The sequence below is a fragment of the Pongo pygmaeus genome, chromosome 23, assembly GCF_028885625.2.
Source record: "Pongo pygmaeus isolate AG05252 chromosome 23, NHGRI_mPonPyg2-v2.0_pri, whole genome shotgun sequence".
Taxonomy (NCBI): Eukaryota; Metazoa; Chordata; class Mammalia; order Primates; family Hominidae; genus Pongo; species Pongo pygmaeus.
This window is the reverse complement of record NC_085931.1, coordinates 35,708,331-35,730,002: the sequence shown is the minus strand read 5'-3', so window position 1 is coordinate 35,730,002 and position 21,672 is coordinate 35,708,331. Positions and strand designations below refer to the sequence as shown.

General features: G+C 51.1%; 1 protein-coding gene across 2 annotated transcripts in view; it reads right to left on the bottom strand.

Moving 5' to 3' along the window:
• Nucleotides 1-19,633, bottom strand: part of SGSM1 (small G protein signaling modulator 1) — a 119,609-nt gene extending 99,976 nt beyond the window's left edge. The window contains exons 1-2 of one of the 2 annotated variants that reach the window (XM_054469769.2): nucleotides 19,353-19,633; nucleotides 19,213-19,256 (exon numbers count right to left, since the gene is read on the bottom strand). In XM_054469769.2, the coding sequence (XP_054325744.2) occupies nucleotides 19,213-19,256; nucleotides 19,353-19,371 (63 nt within the window). In that variant the 5' untranslated portion in view covers nucleotides 19,372-19,633. The remainder of the gene's footprint in view (nucleotides 1-19,212; nucleotides 19,257-19,352) is intronic. The other variant, XM_054469775.2, reaches the window with a different exon arrangement.
• Nucleotides 19,634-21,672: the final 2,039 nt, after the last annotated feature.

Below are 21,672 nucleotides of genomic sequence, written 5' to 3'. Positions count from 1 at the left end.
GTAATCCCAGCTACTAGGGAGACTGAGACAGGAGAATCGCGTGAACCCAGGAGGCAGAGGTTGCAGTGAGCCGAGATCATGCCACTGCACTTCAGCCTGGGTGACAGAGTGAGACTCTGTCTCAAAAAATATAAAACATAAATAATAAAAATAACTTAGTATGTAAGCATAGTGGGGAGAACAGGGGGTGACTCAAAGGTCTCTCAACAACCACTGGAGCAATGGGAAGGAGCGGAGGGCAGGCTGTGTCACTCTGCTGCTCTGACAGGCACCTGGGACTCTCAGGATAAGTTGCATGGACCAACATCTCCAGCCCTACCTGGACCACTGACCCTCAGCCCTGGTCCCCAAAGGTGGCACTACGTGCTCACTTCCGAACCATTGCTCACATGGTGCCTTCTCCCAGGTGCCCCTCTCCGAATGCTCCAGCTGGCTAGCTGCAACTCAGGCTTCAAGCTTCAGCCAAGGTGTCACCTCCTCCTAGAAGCCTTCCTGGACTCCCCATCCCTTAAGCTGAGATAAGTGTGCCTCTTTCATGTCCCATTAACACCTCCTTCCCTGCACATATCACAGGAACCAAAACTGTCATTCATGCACTCAATATTTCTCCAGTGCTCCTGCAAGACAGGCACCGGGGAGCAAGCAGACATGGTCCCTGTCCTCGCAAGGCTTACAGTCCAGGGAGATGGAAAGATATAAACGGAATCACAAAATGGGTAAATCGTTACAAAGTGAGACCAGTTCTTTGCACCTTGGTTCTAGGTGAATAACAAAGAAACCAGACCTGACAGGGTAGTGGGGAAGGTCAGGGAGGGCTTCCTGAAGGTGGTCATGGCTCAAGATCTGAAGAACAAATATAAGTTAACTCTCTGGGTCTCAGTTTCTCCCACTGTAAAGGAGAGAAAAAAATCGCCCCTGTGACTGCCCCCACATAGCCACCGTGGAGCTCAAAGGAAGGAACAGATGTAAGGACACCATATCAGGGAGAAACAGCCTATGGAAAGAGCTGGCGGCTTTTAATTTTTAAATCTATTAGGGTGAGGCACACAGGAGGTGACAGTTGGGAGGGGTTGGAATGGGGCTGCTGATGGTGATGGGCTGGGGACAGGAGTATTTTGGGAAGCTCCAAAGCACAGACACCAACAGACTTGGGGTGTGGGGAGGGGGAGAGACGGTGCCGCAGCCCTACAAGCTGTGCCTGTTTCTATGCTGTGGCCAAACCTTCCTTCCCTGCTAAATCCTGTCTCTTTCCCTTCCCACACCCTAGGCTGTGGTCACATGTGCCATTCCTTCTGTGTGACCCAGATGCCTCCCGCCTCCTGGTCCTTGCCCATGCAGTCCCCTCCACTTGATATCCTCACCCATTCCTAGCTCTGTCTCCAGCTCTGGAAAAATCCCCCAGTCCTCCAGGGCCAAGTCACGTACCCCTCTCCGCATTCCCTCCTGAGCCCAGCACTCCATGCAGGTTGCCCGTCTTCTGAGCTCCCAGAGTAACACCTGCTGCATCAGGCTCTGGAATCAGACTCCCAGAATCCCAATCCCAGCTTATCCATGTATGATCTTGGGTAAATCCTGTCCCTTCTCTGAACCTCAGCTTTCCCATCTGTGAAATGGGTGATATCAGCATCTGCCTCACTGGTGTAAGATAATACATTTATTTATTTAAATATATTTTTAGGGACAGAATGTGTTGCCCAGACTGGAGTACAGTGACGCGATCAAGGCTCATGGCAGCCTCGAACTCCTGGGCTCAAACAATCCTCCTGCCTCAGCCTCCTGAGTAGCTGGGACCATAGGTACGCACCACCATGCCTAGTTATTTTTTTTTTTTAATGTTGCCCAGGCTGGTCTTGAACTCCCGACCTCAAGTGATCCACCTGCCTCAGCCTCCCAAAGTGCTGGGATTACAGGCATGAGCCACTGCGTCCAGCCAAGACAATACATTTTATTTTTATCTTATCTTATCTTATCTTATTTTATTATTTTTGAGATGGAGTCTCGCTCTGTTGCCCAGGCTGGAGTGCAGTGGCGCAATTTCGGCTCACTGCAAGCTCCACCTCCCGGGTTCACGCCATTCTCCTGCCTCAGCCTCCCGAGTAGCTGGGACTACGGGCACCTGCCACCACGGCCAGCTAATTTTTTGTATTTTTATTAGAGACAAGAGTTTCACCATGTTAGCCAGTATAGTCTCGACCTGACCTCGTGATCTGCCCGCCTCGGCCTCCCAAAGTGCTGGGATTACAGGCTTGAGCCACCGCGCCCGGCAAGACAATACATTTAAAACATTTGGCACAATAGCTGCTGCATGCTCAGTGCTTTATACATTTGTTTTAAGTCGCCATAGCCAGCATTTATTTATAAAATGTTGTTTACTGAGTGCCTGGCACCATGCCTTGGGGTATGATCTCATCTAGTCTCCATAGTATTTCTGTGAAATGAGTCAATTACCCTCTTTACTTTACAGATGAGAAAACTGAGTTCCGGTCAGGTGAAATGACTTGCCCAAGAGCACAAGGCTTGGAAATGGCAGGGCAAGATTCAAATCCAGGACTGTCTTTCCTGCACTGAGCCTGGCACACAGTAGGTTTGTTCATTCAAGGGACACCTATGGGTGTTTCTCACAACTGGGTGCTTTACACACTTGAGCCCAAAGACTCACAACTACCATGTATTGTAGGTGTCACTGTTATTATTCCCATTTTCCCAATGAGGCAGCTGTCCTGGGAGAGGCAAACACCATCAGACCTGTGAGGAGGCTGGGACTTAAATCAAAGTCTCTTGCTCTGGAGCCCCATGTTGCAGTGGAGACCCCAGTGGCAGAGCGACCAATGCACCTACTCCCTTAGCCCTCTGAACCCAAACATCACAGTCACAGCCAACTTGCTGCTCCCAGAGCCAGGGGACAGTGGCACCTGGCAGCTCCACCTCTGCCCTTGGCTACCATTTTTCACAGTACACCTCTCCCTGCATGACCAGCACCACCTGGCTCCCTCTCTGCTCCACATCGGCTCCCCAAGAGGAATCGTGGTGATAAAAAGAAATGTCCTACCTTAAATGCCTTTTACTAAGTGAAAGAAGCCAGTCTGAAAAGACTATGTACTATGCAATTCCAACAATATGACATTCTGGAAGAGGCAAAACTATGGAGATGTGAAAAGATCAGGGGCTGCCAGGGGTTGGAAAGAGAGATGAGACCAGGCGCGGTGGCTCACGCCTGTAATCCCAGCACTTTGGGAGGCCGAGGCGGGCAGATCACGAGGTCAGGAGATCGAGACCATCCTGGCTAACTCAGTGAAACCCCATCTCTACTAAAAATACAAAAAAAATTAGCCAGGCATGGTGGCGGGCACCTGTAGTCCCAGCTACTCGGGAGGCTGAGGCAGGAGAATGGCGTGAACCTGGGAGGCGGAGGTTGCAGTGAGCCCAGATCATGCCATTGCACTCCAGCCTGGGCAACAGAGCGAGACTCCGTCTCAAAAAAAAAAAAAAAAAAAAAGAGAGAGAGAGAGAGAGAGAGATGAACAGGTAGAGCATGGGAGGTTTGCAGGACAGTGGAAACACTCTCCTCATGATACCGTGATGGCGGATGCATGCCCTCAGACATTTGTCTAAGCCCACACAATGCACAGCACCAAGAGTGAACCCCGATGTCAACTGCAGACTCTGAGGGATAAGCGTCCATGTGGGTTCATTAATCCTAACAAGGGTACCACTCTGGCCGAGGATGTTGACAGTGGAGGAGGCTGCATGTGTGGCGGGGTCGAGGATATGAGGGAAATCTCTGCACCTTCTGCTCAACTTTTCTGAGAACCTAAAACTGCTCTAATAAGACTTCAATAAGTCTTAAATACAGACTTTGGGGGGAAAAATAAGAAAGCAATGTCCTTTCCTCACACTGTCATCATGGAAGATGTTAGCAGGGATCCTGACTTTCAGCAGACAGGCTAAGCGCCTCCTTCACAATGGGATCCCCTGCGCCCGCAGCCCACCATGACCTGCAATGGGCTTTGGAGCTTTTGTACAAAAGGTGTCTGGTGATGTCAGCTCAGAAACCTTCCCTGCCACCTCCCCAGGGGGACATTCAGGGGAACATTCTGTCCCTGGCCTGTCTCCCATCTCTCTCCTCCTCACTTCCTGCTCCCTTGCCTTCCTCCAATGCTGCACGTCCCTCCCTGCCTCAGTGCTTTTACTCCTGCCATTCCCTCTGCCATTCCTAGTTCTCTACACAGCCTCTTCCTTTTATCATCAACATATCAGCTCAGGCTGGGCACGGTGGCTCATGCCTGTAATCCCAGCACTTTGGGAGGCCGAGGAGGGTGGATGACCTGAGGTCAGGATTTCGAGACCAGCCTGGCTAACATGGTCAAACCCCATCTCTATTAAAAATACAAAAATCAGCTGGGCATGATGGCGGGCGCCTGTAATCCTGGCTACTCAGGAGGCTGAGGCAGGAAAATCGCTTGAACCCAGGAGGTGGAGGTTGCAGTAAGTCGAGATCGTGACATTGCGCTCCAGCCTGGGTGACAAGAGTGAGACTCCATCAAGAAAGGAAAAAGGAAAACGGAGAAAAGAAAGGAAAAGAAGAAAAAAAAAAGATATGAGATCAAATGCCACCATCTCAGAGAGGCCTGCCATGACTGCCCAGGTAAGCTGCCACCTACCCAACTCACCCCAGTCTCTCTCTCCCCACTGCATTGCTGTTTTCTCATCCATTTCTGAATTCATTGCATTTCTTCATCTGTTTGCATGGTCATTATCCGCCTCTTCCCTCTAGGTTGAAGGTAGAGATCTCACCTGTTGTGCTCACTGTTGTCTCCGCCATGCCCAGCACAGAGTCTGGCACACAGTAGGTGCTCGGCAAATGCTGGTGAATGGATCAAAGTTTCCTGTCCTGGACTCCCTCTCACATGCAGTTTCAGGACAGACGTGCCCCCGCCACTCCTGCCCACACCCTTCCATCTTTCCTGTCACTTCCACACAGCATAGATAACAAAAACAAAGCCACGCGGGCGATGGGATAGGTGGCAGTGGGGAGGGGGGAATGAAAAATGATAAGAGCCTGTGGACCTTTAGAGTATTAGAAAAATTCTTCCTCCAATTCCTCCCCGTATTGCCTGCCCTAAACACGGTTATTGGGGCTTATGGGAGAAGCAAACACTGCTAACTTGGTTGCTGCCAGCCTGGCCCGAGTTAATCATTTACTGGCTTGCTATAAATAGGCACCAGCATTGTCCTGTGACAGTGTGAGGGCCGGCCAACCTGCCATGACCTGGAAGGGGTGTTCTGGGGCTGGGGTTCCTACAAATGAGCCTCCCCTTATCACCCTGCCCAGGTTCCTCAGACACCCCTTGACCAGAAGGCTCCCCCGGGGCCTGATTCCAAGGCATTCTCTCGGGGACATTCTTGTATAAAGGTCCTTCAGGCTGCCACGCCCATGCACAGGAGAGGATGGAGCTGTGAAGACACTCCCCGGCCTCCTTCCATCCCCCAGAGAAGACAGCCTGCACGTTTTCCATTCCCAGCCCACACCCTGGAGACTGGCCAGCCTCCTCGTGGGTGCCTGCCCACTGCTTGCATCTGGCTTCCCTGGCGCACCCCCATCTCCACAGACCCAGGGGCCTCACGGATGAGGAAGATACACGAAGACTTGGAGCCCACCCAAGATCACTGGAAGACAGCCAAACTTGGGGGCGTGGAGGGGAAGGTGGTTTGGGCAGCTGCAGAAAACGGAAAAGGAAATTCCCAAATCATTGCTTAAAACACACACAGGTACATCAGAAAGTACTTACTACCTTTCTGGATAAGGACTAACCACCTCCATCTGACCTTAGAAGAAGCAATCCAATAGTGTGTCTAACACTGGTTTCAAATCCTGTCTCCATCTCTTACCAGCTGTGTGACCTTGGGCAAGTCACTTTACTTCTCTGTGCTTCAATTTACAGTACTTGTCTGTAAAATGGGATAATAGAGGCAGAGGGCCTCAAACAGGACCCAGCACATAGCCGGTGCCAGATCAACGGAGGCACTCTGGGTAAGTAAAAACATAAACAGGTCAATCTCCAGCTCTGCTATTTGCTGGGTGACCTCGGGCCTCAGTTTCCTCATCTGTTCCCTCTGATGCTTCTTGGGTTTGCTTTCTTTTGACATTACATACACTAATGCACATAAAGTGCATAGCATACTGTCTGGAACAGGATAGGCTTTTTGGGAAACGCTCTATACCTGTGCTGTCCCACGTTATCATCAGCCATACGTGGCTATTGGGCACTTGAAATATGGCTAGCGTGACTGAGGAACTGCATTTTAAATTTAATTTAAATTTAACTTGATTGAAATGTAGATACGCACTTGTGACTTGTGGCTAAAATACTGGGACAAGGCAGGCCTGGACAAAGTAGGTGCCCAATAAATGCTAATTATAATTATTACCAGGGTTGTGATTATTGTTTGTTTGTTTTTTGTTTTGTTTTGTTTTGTTTTGTTTTTTTGACAGAGTCTTGCTCTGTCGCCCAGGCTGGAGTGCAGTGGCGCCATCTTGGCTCACTGCAAGCTCCGCCTCCCGGGTTCACGCCATTCTCCTGCCTCAGCTTCCCAAGCAGCTGGGACTACAGGCGCCCACCACCACGCCCAGCTAATTTTTTGTATTTTTAGTAGAAATGGGGTTTCATCGTGTTAGCCAGGATGGTCTCAATCTCCTGACCTCATGATCCGCCCACCTCGGCCTCCCAAAGTGCTGGGATTACAGGCATAAGCCACTGCTCCTGGCCAATTACTGTTATTTTTATCAGAAAGCTATTATTATTGTAACTGGTTTAGAAACTAAGAGGTACCAGTTCATTTCTGGGCACACTGAGGACAGGAAACTGTATTGCAATCATCTCTGTATCACACCGTTCTGCAGGGGGTTACAGACCCAATGTTTTGGCATATCCCTCTAAAATTCATATTTTAATATCCTAATCCACGCCTAGGTGCGGTGGCTCACACCTGTAATCCCAGCACTCTGGGAGGCTGAGGCGGGTGGATCATCTGAGGTCAGAAGTTCAAGACCAGCCTGACCAACAAGGTGAAACCCCATCTCTACTAAAAATACAAAAATTAGCCGGGCGTGGTGGCAGGCACCTATAGTCCCAGCTACTCAGGAGGCTGAGGCAGAAGAATCGCTTGAACCTGGGAGGCAGAGGTTGCAGTGAGCCGAGATCGCACCACTGCACTCCAGCCTCGGCAATGGAGCAAGGCTCTGTCTCTAAATAAATAAATAGAATCCTAATCCCAAAGTGGTGGTATTAAGAGGAAGAGCTTCTGGGAGGTAATTAAGCCATGAGGATGACTCTTGGATGGGATTAGTACTGTTTTTTTTTTTTTTTTGAGACAGAGTCTTGCTCTGTTGCCCAGGCGGGAGTGCAGTGGCATGGTCTCAGCTCACTGCTACCTCTGCCTCCCGGGTTCAAGCGATTCTCCTGCCTCAGCCTCCTGAATAGCTGGGATTACAGGCGCCCACCACCACACCCGGCTAATTTTTGTATTTTCAGTAGAGACAGGGTTTCATCATGTTGGCCAGGCTGGTATCAAACTCCTGACCTCAGGTGATCCGCCCGCCTCGGCCTCCCAAAGTGCTGGGATTATAGGCATGAGCCATTGTGCCCAGCCGGTATTTGTGCTCTTATAAAAGAGACCCCAAAGACCTCTCACCCCCTTTCTGCCATGTGAGGACATGATTAAAAGTCTGCAGTGTGCAAAAAGGAAGAAGGCCCTCACCAGATATCAACCATGCTGCCGCCCTGATCTCAGACTTCTAGCCACTAGAACTGTGAGAATTCCTGTTGTTTTGAAGCTACCCAGTCACGGTACTTTGTTACACCAGCCCCAACCAAGACACAGGGTGATGCTGAATCGTATTTGGGTATTTGGGTTGTGGATTCCTTAGAGGTCCTGACAAAAGCTGAGGATACTCATGGCCGGGAGCAGTGGCTCACGCCTGTAATCCCAGCACTTTTGGGAGGCTGAGGCGGGAAGATCACGAGGTCAGTAGTTCGAGACAAGCCTGACCAACATGGTGAAACCCAGTCTCCACTAAAAATACAAAAATTAGCCAGGCGTGGTGGCAGGCACCTGTAATCCCAGCTCTCCTGCCTCAGGAGGCTGAGGCAGGAGAATCACTCGAACACGGGAGGCAGAGGTTGCAGGGGGCCGAGATGGTGCCACTGCACTCCAGCCTGGCAACAGAGCGAGATTCCGTCTCAAAAAAAAAAAAAAAAAAAAGCTGAGGATCTGAGGATACTCTCTCCATACAGCAAGTACAAGGTGTTTCTACAACTTCAGGGATTTGCACACCCGTAGAATAGAAATCCTTGATCCAGTAATCACCTGGCACATAGTACATCCCCAGGCAGCACTCGGGACCATAGGAAGGCACAGAGCACAGGAGAGTATACCTCCTGCATCACAGGCTGAGCTCCAAATGCAGGCGCGCTCAGCCCTTTGATGTGGACATCTGTGGTTTGTCTGCCTGCTTTCCATCTCCCCATCTGCTGATTTCACCGTAACTCTCCTCTGGTGTCCCTTTCCTTACTCTCACAGGGCTAACTCCACCCCTCACCCCTCCATGACCAAGTGGAGCAATCCATCCCACTGTGACTGGCACAAAAGATGCAAGTGACCCACACTGGTCCAATGAGACCGAATCCCAAGACTTTGGCTAGAACCCTGAGGAAGGGGAGGTTTTCTTTTCTGCAGCAATGCCAAGGTGGCAGAATGTGCCCCTAAAGCTGCTGGGCAACATTCTACCTCCCCACAGACAGGCTGAGCATAATGCCAAAACAGAAGGAGGCAATGCAGAGAGATGGCGAGAGACAGTGTCCCAATGGCATCGTTGGCGCCCCTGGATATAGGTGCACCTGAACTTCCCAAACACTTAAACCAAGAAATCAATTTTTCCCAGCACTTTGGGAGGCCGAGGCAGGCGGATCACAAGGCCAGGAGTTTGAGACCAGCCTGGCCAATATGGTGAAACCCCGTCAATGCAAAAATTAGCCAGGCACGGTGGTGCATGCCTGTAGTCCCAGCTACTCAGGAGGATGAGGCAGAAGAATCGCTTGAACCCAGGAGGCAGAGGGTGCAGTGAGCTGAGATCGTGCCACTGCACTCCAGCCTAGGCAACGGAGCGAGACTCCATCTCAAAAAAAAAAAAGAAAGAAAAAAAGAAATCAATTTTTTATCTTCATTTTCTCTTTTCATTTTGTTTTTATATGTTTATTATCACTCTAGCTAGTTTTATCAGTGTTTACCTGACTTGAAAAGGATGGAGGATGGAGCTGGCTAACAAATCCTGCTCTGCTGTTTCTCAGCTCTGTAGTCCTGGTTCGGTTTCTTAGCCTCTCTGAGCATGAATTTCCTTGTCAGTAAAGAGCAGTTGCTACTTGTATCTACTGTGTAGGAAGGTTGTTTTGTGGATTAAATGAGAGACAGCAAAGCACTTACAGCAATATTTGGTAAATGGTAGTTGCTACAATTCTAATTTACCAAGTAAGCATAATTTACCAAATAATAATAATTAAAAAGGAATTCATTCAATGCCCCAAGTATCATTGAAACTGGCCCAACTATCCCATAGAACTAATGTTTATGGTTTCTTTTGAATATACATAGAAACTGACCCTCCCAGTTTTAAAACTCCAGAAACTTACATTTGTCTTATCTGAGTTCCTTTCTCAGGAAACCAAACATCAGGCCTCCCCCAAGGAGCTGAAACTTACCAGATCATTTCACCTGGACAAAGAGATGCAACACCCCTCACCCAGCATGACTGCCTAAGCCACCACCAGCTTCCTGTTGACCAACTCCTTTTCCTTACCCCTCTCTAATTCCAGTTTGTTTGTTTTGTGAGACAGAGTCTCGCTCTTTCGCCCTCCAGTGGCACCATCTTGTCTCACTGCAAACTCTGCCTCCCAGGTTCATGCCATTCTCCTGCCTCAGCCTCCTGAGTAGCTGGGACTACAGGCACCCACCACCAAGCCCGGCTAATTTTTTTGTATTTTTTTAGGAGAGACGGGGTTTCACCATGTTATCCAGGATGGTCTTGATCTCCTGAACTCGTGATCCACCTGCTTCGGCCTCCCAAAGTGCTGGCATCACAGGCGTGAGCCACTGCGCCCAGCCCCTCTAATTCCAGTTTTCTTCCATGCACTTAAATTTCCTCCCTGCTATATAAACCTCTGAGTTTAGTTGGTCAGGAAGATAGATGTGAGCCTGATCTCCCATCTCCTCGGCTGCGGGACTCAAAGACTTCTTCCCTGGCAATACTTATCTCAGTGATTGGCCTTCTGTGTGGCCAGCAGCAGGACCTACGCCAACACCCTGGCATTTTGGTAACATCACCAAGTCTCTTGAACTCTCGGGGCCTCAGCTATCCATTTTCTCAATGAGGCCTTACTGCAAAAGGAACTGTTATTGTCCTTTGTAAATACCCACAATCTGAGTTCCTGCAAAATTGTGCAAAGAAAAAACATAGAAATCTATTCATCTCATCTTCTGTATGACTAAGTGAAAGAAAAATACACTGCCCCACATCTGAGTTTAACATTCTTAGCCCCCTTGTCCAGGGGTGCACAGCAACCAAGTGCAGGGCCAGGAAAGTCACCAGGGACTCTGAGCTCCTTAGGCTGAGGGACTGTCTCCAGGAGCTGATGGGCAGCCAGCCTCAGAGGGAAGACCCAGCTGCCCTCCCCATGATGGCGAGGCAGCCAGCCAAGACTCAGCCCACTAGAGGGCTTGTCCCTTTGGACCTCAAGAAATATCTCTTCTGACTCATTCCACAGCACTGCCCTGGGGGCTGTAGCACCTCCCAGTCAGGGCTTACCTAGAGACAGCAAGATCCTGCGCTGAGGGCATCTTTAAGTTCAGATGTGACCAGAAAGGGCAGCAAAGTGTCCTTTTGGGACTGAGTCCATCTTACTCCCAAAAGGGTGAGCCATGCGGTGTGCCTGACCCCTCCATAAATACTGCTAACTGCCTGACAGTGATAGCATAGTGGTAATTGAGGCCCTTGCTGTTGTGGGCTTCTCCCTGACCTCACACTCTCGGTGGAGCTTGGAACCCTGTGTGGATTGCTTGCTTTAGCTCAAGAGTGATACAGAGGAGGATTGTGCAGCCAGGCCCTTTGCTGTACCAACGACAATCTCTGAGACCTTAGGGCGAACTCCTTGCCATCTCTGTGCCTCGATTTCCTTATCCATAAAAGAGGGGATTTTATCTTCTTCATGGGGGATCAATAATTAAATGAGGTCATCGATATAAAATGCTAGTATATGCTAGTTTTGTTTGTTTTTTTTTAATCTTTATTCCATTAGAATGACATTAGTTAAGCCCTGGTTTTCCTTGAGTGAACTGAAGGCACTCCAAAAGTCTTACCAGCTACTTAGTTTTAATTAGTCTTAAATAAATACTTGGCAAATTCAGAGTGGAAAAAACAAAGACTTGGCTCTCAGAGAGTGACACTGGCCAAATTAGATGAGTTGAGGTTCTTGGAATTCTGGCGCTGTCCAACCTCGTCCACTTAGAAAGCAGGAAAATGAGACCTTTAGAAGGGACCTGTTAGGAGCCACACGCATTCTTGGGGTCAGAACTGGAACAAGGACACAGGTCTCCTCACCTCCCATCCTGGGCTCTGCAGACAGCAACTGCGGGCCCTTAGGGGTGACCAAAATGCCCTTTCCTACCAGCCAGCCAGCAACAAATGCTACCACCAGCTCCTGGAGCACCTCATGAGGTGGCTGGGGGAGACCCGGCCATATGGTACAAGAGAAACAGCCAAGCAAGCCAGGGGCCCTCCTGCCAGCCTCGCCACATCGAACCAGGGTGCCTAAGCTGCCACAGATGCTCATCACTAGCAAAAGCTCCCAGAAGCCAGGTTGCCAGAGACCTGAAAAAGCATCAAAATGCATCGGGTGGATATGGCTGCATTATTCATGAGGAGCGTTTCTGCCCCCTTAAGCCAGCAAACACGACACACGCAAGCTGATTTGAGTCAATCCTGCCAGTATCAGAGAGCCGCAAAATAGCCCACCTGGCATTCCTGCATTCATTCAAGCACATGCATTTTTGGAGTCTCTCCTTGGCACAGTGGGGTGAGTAGTGGGTGGGGGGCTGTGATTCCAGCCCAAGAATGGAAAAGCTTAGCAAAGGCAGACGTTTCCTGTCTTATCTGATGATCTGGTGTCTTTGCTTCCTCTCAACTTGTCCCCAAAACTTGCCTGTTCCTCCCCTGCTCAGAATACTCCCAACGGCTCCTATCTCACCCAGAGTCAAAGCCGAAGCCTTCGATGCCTTGGATGCCTTGGATGCCTTGGATGCCTTGCATGCCTTGGATGCCTTGGATGCCTTGGATGCCTTCAATGCCTTCGATGGACAAGGTCTTGAACAATCAGCCTCTCTCAAACCTCATCTCTACTCTTGTTTACTTCACTCCAGCCTCACTGGCCTCCCAGCTGGTCTGTTCCCAACTCACAGCCTCTGCATACACTGTTCCCTCTGCCAGACACACTTCCTGCAGATGTTGACACTGCTCCCTTCCTTCCTTCAGGTCTCTGCTCAAACACCATCCCATCAGTGAGGCCATCCCTGACCACCTCCTCTGGCAAGCCCTTCCCATCTCTTCCAGCCGTTATTTTCCTTGGAGCCCTTGTTACCTTTAATATATATTTATCGTTTTCTCTATATGCCCTCCTGCCACCATACTGTACACTGAATGAAGGCATATGAGCAAAGACTTTGCTTTACTCACTTCTCAGTTTGCAGGTTGTAGAACAGGGCCTGGCACATAGTAGATGCTTGATAAATATTTGTTGGAGGAAGGAAGGAAGAATGGAAGTGGGGGAGAAAGAAAATAACAGAGGGAGGGAGAAAGTTTTCTTCTAAAAGCTGGCAGAAACTATCTATCCTGGTCCCTGCTATTAGCTGAAACTTCCCGAAGTACAGCCCTAAGCAAAACCCTCCCTTGCTCATAAATCTTCTATAGCTCCCTATTATCCACCATGGGAAATTCAAATGGCACGGCCTGGCACATAAAGCCCTGCACAAGCTGGGACTAATGGACCTTTCCTGCCCCATTTCCTTCCCCCGCACATGCCTGAAGCCAAGCTGTGTTTCCAGGGACTTTTCTGAAGCTCATAGCTCCCCACCACTGCCCACTGTAAGCCAAGATCATGAGGCCATCCCCCTAGATCTTGGCAATGTGAGGTTTGAATCCTGACTTCTCCACGGACTGACTGTGGGACCTTAAAGCCAGCTACATAACATCTCTGTGCCTCCAGTTCCTCATCTATCATGGAAAGAGATGATGGTTCTCTCCCTTAGGGCTTTTATGAGGAGTGAAGGGGATAATGCTCAGAAAGTTCATGGCACAGTGCCCAGCATAGAGGAAGCCGGAAGCCCCCAGTAAACAGGTAGGAAATTAGGAAAGCCTAATTTTTTTTTTTTTTTTTTTGAGATGGAGTCTCACTTTGTCACCCAGGCTGGAGTGCAGCGACGCCATCTCAGCTCCTTGCCACCTCCACCTCCCGGGTTCAAGCGATTCTCCTGCCTCAGCACCCCAAGTAGCTGGGATTACAGGCACATGCTACCACACCCGGCTAATTTTTGTATTTTTAGTAGAGATGAGGTTTCACCATGTTGGCCAGGCTGGTCTTCAACTCCTGACCTCAAGTGATCCACTCAGCTTGGCCTCCCAAAGTGCTGTTACAGGCGTGAGCCACCGCGCCTGGTCATAATTTTTTTTTTTTTGAGACAGGGTCTCGCTCTGTTGCCTTGGCTGAAGTGCAGTGATGCGATCACAGCTCACTGCAGCCTCAACTTCCTGGGCTCAAGGGAGCCTCCTGCCTCAGCCTCTCAAAGAGCTGCGACTACAGGCATGCACCACAATGCCTGGCTATTTTTATTTTGTTTTCTGTAGAGATGGGGGTCTTGCTATGTTGCCCAGGCTGGTCCTAAACTCCAGGCCCGAAGTGATCATCCCACCTTGGCCTCCCAAAGTGCTTGGATTACAGGCATCAGCCACCATGCCCGGCCAGGAATTACTAAGGTTATTACATAGGCCAATCTCTCTTCTATGGCCCAAGTCCATTTTACAGGTGAGAAACTGAGGCATTGTGGGGAAGTTTCCCCTAAATGACATGGCTAGGGAGCCAAGACTTTGTTCCCTGCCCCTGCCCACCCCCACCCTGGCTTTGGACTCCAAATATGCATTCAAGACAATCTAAAAGCAGTAAGAATGAGTTGTTCAAGAATAGTACATTCGTATCAGATCAGCCTAGAGAAGTGAAGGGCGCAGTGGGTGCAGGATGGGTAGGGTGAGCGGGGAGCAGATTTTCCTGCCTTAACAGAGTTATTCTGGGCTGGCCACTTCTTTGTGCTCCTAGTGGTGGTGGGCTGAGGGGGGTGTCTTGTGTATTGCAGGAATGTGAGCAGCATCCCTGGCCTCTTCCCACTAGATGCTGGTAGCACCCCCAACTGTGACAACCAAAAATGTTTCCAGACATTGCCAAATGTCCCCTGGAGTAGGGTTGCCAGATTTAGCAACACATACTCATACTAAAAACTTACTCACTGTTTATCTGAAAGTCAAATTTAACTGGGCGACCTGGATGTTATCTGGCAACCCAACCTAGGGATGGGAGACAAAACTGCTCCCCTTCATTAAGAACCACTGGGTCATAGTAAAACTGCAGGGTCCCCATGGTAACGTCAATTGCTTCTCTCGTTTTTCTCCAACCTTCTTAGCAAGTCCTGCCTGCCTCTCCCATGTCATCGCCCCTAACCCAGAGGCTGGGAGGCTCAGTTCTCCAAACAGGCTCTGTTCAGCAGCTGTGATGATGGGTCCACAATTACAGCCCTTTCAACAGCTCCGGTCTGCAGAGCTAAATGTAGCTTCCCCTCCAGGACCTGCCTCATCTCCCTGTCTCCTTCCTAGGGTCTCATCTGCCTCCCACCAGCCCCTGCATTCTCCCCTCCAATTAAGAGGCTTTCTAGGCCCAGCCCAGAGGCAGGAAAACAAGGCAGTTAGTCACTTTGCTTCCATTATCAACTGGCATCACATGGCTGGCTCCTTTAATGGCAGTTGTTATGGCAACGGGAAGCCAGTCCCTGCTCGCTCTGGGAACCAAAACAAAATTAAGGGTTGGCAGGGAGGGTTAAGAAAGCCAGGAAGGAGCCAAGATAGAGCTGGTCAGATTTAACTGGAGGAAATCACGCTGAGGCCACCTTGTTTGCAGCTGAGGCCACCTTGTTTCCAGCTTTCTCTTGGTGGCACCGAGGACAGAGGAAAAAAAAAAGGATGCTTGCCCTGGAGGAGCTCAGGCTAACGTGGTGGGTGTTCTCGCAGGGTCTATCTTGCCAGCTAAATCATTTTCATCCCCATTATGAATAAATGGAAACCCACACACTGATAAAGGTAAAGACAGATCTTGTCTAAGATTGTGCAGTGAACAGGCCAGCAATTTCAGCTCCATCACACCTTCTTTCCCCGTTCTCGATGTCCTCCCCATTCTTTTCCCTTGCTTTTGGGATAAGACCACATGTTCTGCCTTCTCTGCATCTGCACCTCTCTCCTTTGTCTCTGCTCCGGTCACTTCGGTTCCTTCAAATTCACAGTGTTCCCTCCAACCACAAAGCTTCTGCATGTACAAAACCTTCTGCCAGGAATGGTTTTTCTTAGTGTCTCTCAACCCCCTTATCTTCACCTTAAAGTCCTACTTATCTTGCACCTGTCTTCTGAAACGTCACATCCTGGGCCCCTGCACATGGTCAGTTGTCCCTGTTTTGGGTTCTTGCAGCCCCGGGTGCCTCTCCTTCACATCTCTGTGCACAGCCTGTAATTATCCTTGTAATTGTGATAAAGTATCTGTTGGGAGTGTGTTTCCTCCACTGCAAGGTCAGCCCTAGGAGGACAGGGACAGGGTCTGTCTACAAGGGACCTGTCCCTGCTATATCCACAGAACCCAGCCCAGGGTCTAACACACAGCCCTCAGTAAATAAACGCATCTGGGGTTGGAATCCAGCTCTAGTTGAGCCCAAAGTTCCTTCTTGACCTGCCTCATGGGTGCTGGGTCCAACTGGCTCTCCAGGCCAGCACCGGACAGTTTCCAGCTCCCAGCCTCTGTTGGCCCCTTGGTGGCTGCAGTGGCTCTGGTAAACCTTGCAGAGCTGCCCAGCCTATCTAGAGACGTCGATTGTTAAGGCACTCCTTCTAGAAAGAAGGCTGGGAAAACAGATGTACACACAGAAGACAGATATACACACAGACACATGTAGATATGTGTACACACAATGCAGTCTCTGGGTGAGGCTGTGACAGGCAGAGATGTGGCTCCTCTGAACCCAGAGAGTGGGGAGGAGGGAGATCTGATTTGACTCTCAGATTTCTAGGCAAAGAGCTTTCCCTTCTATTCCACTAGAGACTGGCTCTCTGACACTGAGAGAGATGCTCCCCAAAGAGGTAAGCAAAGGAAGGAAAGGACAGGGGAGACATGCTTTGGGGGGCACCGAGTTGTTGCCATGTTCTTAGGGTACCTATGTTGAATAGGAACTCAAAAGACAGAAGACCGGAACCTGTTCCCCCACACTGGTTCTGTGCCCTTGAAATGTCACTTATTGTCTCTGGGCGACAGTGTTCTCATCCGTACAGTAGAAACTGTACTACCCACAAATTCTGCCTGAGGTGTGGCACCGTGTAGATTTGGATGAGCATGTTTGTGGGATGAGAGGGTCAGAGTGTGGCTCTGACATCAAAAAGACCTGGGGGGTAAGTCCCAACTCTGTCCCATCTTGGCTGGGTGCTCTTGGGCAAGTTATTCCCCCTCTCTGAGCCCAAGACCCAAACTAGACTGACACGGATCGGACCTTAAAGGACACGGGTACTAATGCATCCTTTTGCAGATGGAGAAACTGACTCCTAGAGAGAAGAAGGGACCTGCACAGGAAACTGAGGAAGATGGTAGCTGAGCTCAGACCTAGGCCTCAGCCAGAGCCTTCCCCAGATGTCTTACTGGTGTTCTCTTCTGCCTGCAGCCCCCTCCCCAATTCAACCAACCATTGCCTTAAAAACAAAGCTACCCCAGGCAAAAACATCTCGGGGGCACATATTACATGTAGGTCTGGTTAAACCATGAACAAAAAGACAGCAGGTGCTTTGTAAGGTACATGCCCCTCCCCTGAAAGTGACAAGAATGTTGTTGGTCTGTGAGTTTTGTTGCAAAGAGGTTCTAGGCTAGGAGCGGTGGCTCACGCCTGTAATTCCAGCACTTTGGGAGGCCGAGGCGGGCGATCACAAGGTCAGGAGATCGAGACCATCCTGGCTAACATGGTGAAACCCCGTCTCTACTAAAAATACAAAAAAGAAAAAAAAATTAGCCGGACATGGTGGCGCCTGTAGTCTCAGCTACTCAGGAGGCTGAGGCAGGAGAATGGCGTGAACCCGGGAGGCAGAGTTTTTAGTGAGTGGAGATTGCGCCTCTGCACTCCATCCTGGGTGACAGAGCAAGACTCCGTCTCCAAAAAAGAAACAAACAAACAAACAAACAAAAAAAAGAAAAGAGGTTCTAGACAGATCTCCCTTGGAATACCCACAGGAGTCTATACAAGGGCTGAGTTGAAAACTTCTGGGCCTTTCTGAGGGATCCAATGTATTTTGCATGTCTCATTCGAAAATGCTAGAATGTGCAAGCAGCCCTGGAGCTCATTCTTTAAACAAAATAGGACATGCCACACACAGACACACACACACACACACACACACACACACACACACGCAGACACATACTCATGCTCCCCGAGGACGGAGGGGCAGCAACAGGTCCAAGCCTCGAGGCTGCCCTTGGTGGCTGTCTGCCACTGTGCAGGGAAGGAGAGGTCATCAGTGATGCTTGATGCTGCCACCTCAGCCGACACCCCCAACACATACACACACACGCACACGCGCACACACACACACGCACTGAAAGCCAGGCCCAGAAACCAGGCCAGCCCACAATGTCTGCTGCCATGCAAGGCCTTGGGCTAAGCGCTGATAAGGTTCAAAAGTGATGAAGACACAGCAGCAATGGGGTCTGAGGCTGAAGAACGGGGAGGGCAACACACAGACACACGCACACAGACGGAGTCACAGCCCTAGTTATTCACGCAGACTCATGCATCACATGCCACACACCTACTCAAGATACACACACACAGTCACAGCATCACTCATTCACAGACTTATGCACCACACAATACACACACATAGACCCACCCTCACAAAAACAGATACACACACAGACACACATAGATACGTGTACACACAATGCAAAGAGATACCTTAGGTATCTCCAGACAGATGCACATTCTCATACGCACATACTCACAGCCACAGGTCCTCACCCACGCAGGCATACACACCAGAGCACACAGTCCAGGCATCGAGATGCTACCCCAGGCCCAAGGACTATAAATTCTCTCTGTCTATGGGGTTCTGGGAGGTCACTGGCCATGAGCCCTAAAGACTAGACTGCCCCCACCTCCCCGCGCTGACCCCAGGGAGAGTGGAGGAGCAGAGGAATAGCAGAACCTCTCTGATTCTCACCCTCTGAATGTGGGGTGGGAGTGGGGCCGGGGGAGTGAAGGGACCCCTACTGCCAGGGGAGCAGCTCACTGACCCGGGACTCTCAGGGAGGGAGTCCCCTGGCTCTTGGAGGTGGCTCCAAGGACTGAGAATTCGGGGGCTGGGAAGGGAGGCTTTATTTTCCCTCTGCCTTTTCCTGAAGCGTGCCCCACCTTCGGCAGCCCCATTCAGAGCCCCTCCCCCAGCACACCCTGTGGGGGGTCCCCCCAGCAGCTTGTCTCTCTTGGAAGGTCCCCTTCCTGAGCCGCACCCACCTGCTCCTCCACAAGAGGAGGTCCTATTGGGATACATCAAGGTGTGCCCCACACCTGGAGGGCCCTCACGCTGCATCCACCCCCGCACAAAGCCTCAAATGGGCCAAAGCCTCCCCATACCTATGCTCACCCCCAAACTCCCTCGCTGCGCCTCCTGCCCTGCGGGAGGTCAATGCCCACCCAGGTGAGCCCCACACCTGGTCTGGCCGCCCCCCCACCGCCAGAGGCCACCCTTCCACGAAGACTCTTTTCCCGTTTGGCCGCTGCTGCCGGGGGAGTCCTGCCCAGTGCCCCCACCCCGGCACCCACCTCCTTCTTGACGGTGCGTAGCAGCCTCTGTCGGGTCTCCGCCTCTGTGGGACAAGAAGCGAGAGCCGCGGGTCAGCCGAGAGAGGGTGCGGGGGCCGGGCGCTGCCCTCCCGCCGCCCTCGTGTCCCGCGGCCTCTTACCCGCGGGGGCCGAGGCCATGGCTCCGAGCACTGCGTTCCGAGTCCCGGGAGGCGGTGGAGGCGGCGGCGGCGGTGGCGACAGCGGTGGCGGCGGTAGCTCCTCCGGCCTCGGCGCTGCTGCTGCAGCCGCGGCGGGGCGGGGCCGAGCGTTGAGTGACGGCCGGAGGGCGCCCGACGTCAGGACCCGAGGCGGCCGCCCCACCCCTCCGGAAAGCCGCCGCGCGGCGGGGCAGCCGCCGGGTCGCTTGCGCCAGGAGCCTTCGCGCCAAGCACGCACGCTCCCTCCCGCGCACCCAGCGCCCGAGCCTCTCAGGCTCCCCCACCCTCCACGCCAGCGCCCGCGTCCCTCCCTCTTCCCTAGGGTGGGGAAGGAAAGCGTCCTTCCTGAGCCCTCCTCTGTGGGCCAGGCTCCAGGAAGTCACAGGAAAAGGTGGGGCTACTACCGATATTCTCCAAGCCTCAGTTTTCTCATCTTTAAAATGGGTATAATGTGGTATAAAATGGGCATCATGGGTCTCAGAACGATCTGAGCCTTAAGTGAGATATTGGATGTGAAGCCCTTAATACAGACCCAGGGGGAAAGGCCAGCGAGCATAAATGCTTGCCACTGTTACTGTTGTTGTTGTTATTATTAATTATTATTATTGAGAGTCTTTCAGCCGGGCGCGGTGGCTCACGCCTGTAATCCCAACACTTTGGGAGGCCGAGGCGGGCAGATCACTTGAGGTCAGGAGTTCGAGACCAGCCTGGCCAACATAGTGAAACCCCGTCTCTACAAAAATACAAAAATTAGCCGGACATGATGGCGAGGTGCCTGTAATCCCAGCTACTGGAGAGGCTAAGGCAGGAGAATCTCTTGAACCCAGGAAGCAGAGGTTACAGTGATCCAACATGGCGCCATTGAACTCCAGCCTGAGCGACAGAGTGAGACTCTGTCTCAAAAAATAAAAAAATACAAATACAAAAATTAGCCAGGCATGGTGGCGTGCTCCTGTAATCCCAGTTACTCAGGAGGCTGAGGCACAAGAATTGCTTGAACCCTGGAGACAGAGGTGGCAGCGAGCCAAGATTGTGCCACCACACTCCAGCCTGGGCAACAAGAGTGAAACTCCATCTAAAAAAAAAAAAAAAAAGGGTCTCCCAAGATACACTGGTTATCCCTTCAGGAGAGGCTGGGACTTAAGTGGCTCCCTCCCCGACATGCAGGTCGTTGGAGGAGTGGGGTTTTCCCAGGAGTCTGGCCCCAACAGGAGGCACTTGTCAGCCAGGATCTCTGGGGCTGAGCAAGCAGTGGGCTGTGTGGGAAAAGCCTTGTTCCACCAAGAGCCCCTGGTCACCCCAAGTCCCTAACTGTATCCACCCAGAATGCAACTCAGGTCAATATTTATTGAGCACCTACTCTGTGCCAAGTGACTGTGCTAGAGATTTCTAAGTGAGCAAGACAGACAAAGAGCTCTGCCCTCATGGAGTTTAGGAGGCGGACAACAAATACTTAAGAAAAGGACAGACCATGCTGGAAAGTTCTGGAGAAAAATTAAGTAGGCAAGGGCGACAGGGAGGGCCCAGACCCCTGGGGATCGTATTCTGAAGTAGGGTGGTTGAGGGAGGCCCCACTGAGCAGGTGACATTTAAGCAAACAGGAAAAGGAGTAGGCCATAGGAATTTCTGGAGGAAGAGCAGTTGAGTCAAAGGGACAGCAAATGCAAAGGCCCTGAGGAGGGAGTGTGTCCAGTTAAACAGTGACAAATAACACAGATGCCTGTGGGGCTGGAGTGGTGTGAACAATGGGACAGTGGTGGGATGTTGGCCAGAGAGGTGCAGGGCCAAGACCATGTATGACTTTGATGGTGACGTTAAGGATTTGCAATGTCTTTTAGGGTCCCCCAGTATTCAGGCCTTCCTTCAGAAGGACTAGGGGGCAGCTTAGAGTGCCTCTCCCTGCAGCAGTGGATCTAGAGCCCCCTTTTTTCCATTGGTCAGTGTCGGGGGTCTCTGGCCGTAAGCCACAGAAGCTGACTTTGGCTTCCTCAGGCAAAAGGAAATAAACTAGAAAGATGTGTGATCCCAGAGCCCATGGGAGCCTGGAGAACTGGGAAATGGGATGAAATCAAGGCGGATCTGGAAGGCCAGAAAGGGGAATCTTGGGAATATTTGCCTGGCAAGGACAGTGTGGTTAGGGCACTGCTGCTCTGGTAGAGAATGCCATTCGTTTAAGGTTTTCATCCTATGGAGGGAGCGCCTGGTTGTCCTGACCTAGGACACAAGCCTGCCCCTTGGCTTGGGGATAGGTGTCTCAATCACAAACCCCTGCTCCACAATC